General features: G+C 35.4%; 1 protein-coding gene across 1 annotated transcript; it reads right to left on the minus strand.

The window, feature by feature from the left end:
* Positions 1-3,766: 3,766 nt before the first annotated feature.
* LOC111140120 (olfactory receptor 6C2-like) lies at positions 3,767-4,678 on the minus strand. The gene has a single exon (XM_022492492.1). The coding sequence runs from the start codon at positions 4,676-4,678 to the stop codon at positions 3,767-3,769; it is 912 nt and encodes a 303-aa protein (XP_022348200.1).
* Between the last annotated feature and the right edge of the window lie 551 nt (positions 4,679-5,229).

The following is a 5,229-nucleotide window of genomic DNA, read 5'->3' on the forward strand; positions in this document are numbered from 1 at the left end:
TGGATCTGCAGCTCAGACACATCTCCTCCATTCCCATCACCACAATTCCAGATAAATAACTCATCCCGAGGCACCTCATTCAGTCTGCATGTACTGAAGATGGTTTCTTTTCTTAAAAACAACAACAAAAAAAAAAAACACACACACACACCATTTTCTCCCAGCTGTTAATTATTTGCATTATTAAGAACACTGTCATGAAATTGACATTGACATTAAGATACAAGAGATTAAAAATAGACTTTACATTAAAATGTAAATGACTATTAGAAAGTAAGATCATCCACTGGTAAAATGTCAGCAAATGAATCTCTCAATGGAGATAAAATTTACACATTTTATGCATAGTTTTTGTTAATTTTTAATTTTTATTTTTTTGCATAGTTCTTGCTTAAAATGAGGCTGCGATTGTGGCAGAGGATGCTTAAGAGTGTCCTCCCAAATTCCATGATGATCTTCATTCTAGATGATCTTCATTGTATTGATACATAAAAACAGGTTGTCAGTGACTGTCATATATTTGTCACTCATCCTGAAAAGTCACACTTCATTAATAGTTGTCGAAACCTTTCAAAAATTATTAAAATAACACATCATGTCCGTTATTTTGTTTTAGACACTTTCCCCAGAGAAAACATTATTCTAGAGTTCAAGGAAGAAAAAAAAGCCAAAAAAACACTTTTCTGATAGTCATGATCTCAGATGTTTAGTGAACCCTAAAGTTGCAAAGGGTGAAAAAAATCATCCAGGAATGTCTTATCATGGAGATAGGTGGGTGGGCTCTGATTACTCATTCTGTGAATACAGACTTACACAGAGAGCTTAAAGCAATTGCAGTTTTCACTAAGTGATCCACCATCTATGTAAGATGAAGCGTTTTTCAGCAGGAAGCCTGCCTCCTTGTGAGCCCAAGAGAAATTTTCTTTACCCTGTTAACTACAGAGCTTATAATAGTTTAAATGGGTATGTAAGGATCTCTGTTTCTGTAAAAATTGATATTCTGATACTTCTAGCCCAGGAAAATATTTCTGAATTGGTAAAATTGACCCCATTTTCATTTAAGTGAAATAAGCACATATGTCCTTGGTGGTTATTACTAAACATTATTAATGTATCTCTTATGTAAGATTTTGGAAATACAGAGTGGAACAAACGGAGCTGGGAAAAATATCCTGAGACACAGATATAAATAACATTAACATCAGAAAGAGGCCGGGTATGCAATAATAAGTACCAGATTACAAGGCAAAATGCAACTTTCTTTTCTTTTATTTCAACATCATTTTAAGTATTTGTAAGATTATAAGGACAATTTTTCTAATATATTAATCCTGTAAAATGTGTAATTAATGCTTAGTGTAAATATAACTATCCAAATAATAAAAAATAAAAAAATCTTTTAAGAAAAGGCAAAATGATTGCTCTTGATAGTTTTCAGAAATACCTCCCAGATTTTTATAATTCTTCTGTTTTTATATTTCATGGGCCTTTCTATTTCTATTTTTATTATTAATTGATTATTTTTTGTATATAGGTGTCTCTTTTCCTGATTTATTAGGAATAATTGGCAAATAAAATCAAATATGGTGATTTAATACACATATACATTGTGAGATGAATACCACAATCAAGTGAATTAACACATCCATCACCTTATATATATATAATTTTTAATTTTGTGGTGAGAATGCTTAAGATTTCCCAGCCAATTTCAAGTATATAATACAGTATTATTAATTATTATCCACATTGTAGTTAGAGCCTCGCAATTTATTCATCCCCTTCAGAATAATTATTTTGAATTCTACTTCACATAACTCACAGATTTCCATTTCTTTGTTCTCAGTAGTGGAAATAGTACTTTGTTCTCAGTACTGTGCTTTCCTGATGGTGTCATATGGCTTTACCTTCTCATGTTTCTACTGGTTTTGCACTGATGTCTACAAATTTGAGGCAGCAGTTGCCTCTTGCAGCTTTTTCAAACTGGCTTTGGTGGGAAAAGACTTGAGTCTCCACATGAGTGTGAGGGTGCCCACTAGGTGGGGGGCAGTGTTTCTACTTCTAGGGAGGGAGCAGTAGTGCCTCAGTGGGCTGGGCATAGAACAGTGCAGTCTAGTCATAGCTGCATTTTAGGCCCCAGGGTTGGAGTGCAGAGTGGTGACAGCCTGGCCTTAGTAGTGTTGGGTCAAAGCTGTGACCAAGGACTCAGGGGGCAGGGTGTATGGTAGCAGAAAGGAAGACATGACCTGGTGAAGTCCCCTTAAAAGGGATTAACTAATGACAGATCTTCAGAAAATCATACTTTCAAAGAATAAGATGAATAAAGATCAATTATTAAGATGTCACTAAAGAATACTAGTGAAATATCAATTGTAATGTGTGAGAAAGCCACTTTAGGTCAACATGCACATCTTAAAATGCTCATTCAGATTTATTCAATTTATCCTAGCTTATAAGAGTTCCAAATGTAGTGAGGATTGTGATTTAGAATGGCAAACCTTTGTACAGGGGACTAAATTTAAGCTTAGGGAATCTGCAAGAGATTGAGGGACTACATCTATTTGCACAATCCCTTGTAGAGTATATGGAATATATTCCTTCTGATACAGTTACATATTTTACTCTTACCAATGTACACAAAGGGTCAAGAAAAACAAAATATTATATAGACATATTATATTCCATAATGCTCTCAATGCAATGGATTCCTTGAAAATTGGAAAGGGCAGTTAAACACTAGTTATTTAAAAAAAAATGGTTGACAAAATTTAAATAAAAATAAAATTTTATTTAAATAATTGTCTCCTCACAGTGAAGATGAAAGGAAGTAATATGGGGACTTAACTGGAGAGGTTTATAGGACCAGGAGATGTGAAAGAGGGGTGGGTAGTATTATAACTTAACAACTTTGTATTATTTTTTTGTATATATTATTTTTAGTACTATTTTCCTCATATGGTTGTTCTGGGCTACATTTGAATTTATAGGTGTCTGAGGAGGAGAATGCCAATAGTCAAGACATAATATTCATACCATTAAATTCAATAGTACATACTTTTAGCGATTCTTTAGTAGAGGTCATAATTTCATCCATTTAGCTAAAATAGAGGTAACTATGAATGTGGTTCCCTTAACTAAGTGACAGGGATAGTTCTGTAATATTTTACCTGTCCAGTCTGGTGACAACTGAGTTGAGGTGGGGCAAGGAAGAAGCTTTATCAAGTTTTCTGTGACTGCCATCTTTGGATGAAGACTATAGCTGAGATGGAAAATCAGTTTCATTCATCACCAATGTGAAGCTTACAAAATCATTAAACTGGCATCTAGCTGGTAGGTGGGGGAAAAAGCGTTGGTGAATCATGTATTAGATATTTTATAGGCCAGGTTTAAAAACGGTGCACATCACTTCCACAGCCATTCTGTTAACTATAACAGAGGCTACATAGTCACACCTGACAGTGTAGAAATATGGCAAAAAAAAAAAAAATGTAGTCTATTGTGTTTCCAGGGATAATATCCAACATGTTTGGCAAACATCAATTTTTGTCAGACGCTAAGAGCGAATAGGCACAGAGTTTAGTTTTAGCGGAGAGTAAAAAGTGGAATAGTGCTCACAGTAAGCTGTTTAAAAAGAAAGTGAGAGTGTCTGTATGACTGGAGAATAAATGATATAGAGACGAACTGTTTTAGAAGCCTCTTTGTCCTTCCTTTCAGCTGGATTCATAGACTCATTTCTCCTTTACATCTTTGAGAGGAATGCAATTTTTTAAATTGAGTCATGGAAAGCTTGCTTCACTTGCTTGTTTCTCAGTGTGTAAATAAAGGGATTCAACATTGGTGAGACAGAAGTAATAAGAAGTGAAATCCCTTTATTAATAGCTACCTCATTCTTGGCTGAAGGTTTGACATAAATGAAGATGCAGCTGCCATAAGTAATGGAAACAACAATCATGTGGGAAGAACAAGTGGAAAAGGCCTTTTTCCTTTGCTGGGCAGAGGGAAACCTTAGAATGGTCCCAATGATATAAATGTAGGAAAGAACTATACACATGAGGGTGATGATGAGGGTCAACACAGCACAGACGATAACCATCTGTTCTATCAACCATGTGTCTGAGCAAGAGATCTTCAGGATAGGAGATGCATCACAACAAAAATGATCAATGATGTTTGAATCACAGAATTTCAGGCCCAAACCTAGACTAATTGGTGGGAGAATGATGATCAGTGCTGCTACCCAACAGAAGAGGATGAAGTTCTTGCAAACTCTATTGCTCATGATGGTCAGGTAATGCAGGGGTTTGCAGATGGCTACATAGTGGTCATAGGACATGGTGGCCAGGAGAAAAAATTCTGTTACTGCAAAGAGGTCTGTAAACAACAGTTGACTAACACAAGCATTATAGGTAATGGACTTGTCCCCAGATGATATGCTATATAAGAATCTGGGGACAGAAGCAGTTGTGAATGAAATTTCTAAGAAGGAGAAATTTTGGAGGAAAAGGCACATTGGTGTTTTAAGGTGGGAATCAATCAGAGTGAGGGTGATGATGGTTAGGTTTCCAGATATACTCAGCATGTAGGAAAGAAACAGAAAGATAAAGAGCAAAATTTTCAGTCGAGGGTCCTCTGTCAGTCCCAGCAAGATGCAAGTTGGTAGTGCTGTTTGGTTTCTCATCTTTGACTACTGTTTTTTGCCCAATCTGCTTGAAACAATAAAGAAGGTTATATGAAGAACTCCAAAGTCCTGGCCAGTGTCTAACTTTAACAGAAGTAAATCTGAGAGTGATTCCTATACATCTGGTTAGTTGAGAAGTGAGCACATAACACATGACGATGTTTGAATAACTCTTGGTGTCACACAAACTGACGATTCACATTTGAATCACATATTTATTTTCTGCTGCTGCTTCTAATAAATCTACAACTTAACTATACTTGGTGTCAGTTTAATATATCATCTTATAAACATCATTGAAAAAAAAAATCCTATCTCCATAAGTTGCTTTTGAATCAACAATTCTGCCCTCCCCAAATGTTCTATCTGCAGACATGCTTCCCGTAGAGACGATTTTAAGAAAAACTAGAAATGGTCTTTGGCAAGATAATCCCAGTATTAAAGTTTACATGTGTGTTAGTTGTTAAACAGACAATGAGTACTTACTGCATAGTTTACCCTGTGTCAGCTTATTTAGACCATCTTCTTGGAAGTGTGTTTATGACATTTTT

The sequence above is a fragment of the Enhydra lutris genome, unplaced genomic scaffold (assembly GCF_002288905.1).
Source record: "Enhydra lutris kenyoni isolate GAN:26980312 unplaced genomic scaffold, ASM228890v2 scaffoldscaffold173, whole genome shotgun sequence".
In the NCBI taxonomy this organism is placed as follows: Eukaryota; Metazoa; Chordata; class Mammalia; order Carnivora; family Mustelidae; genus Enhydra; species Enhydra lutris.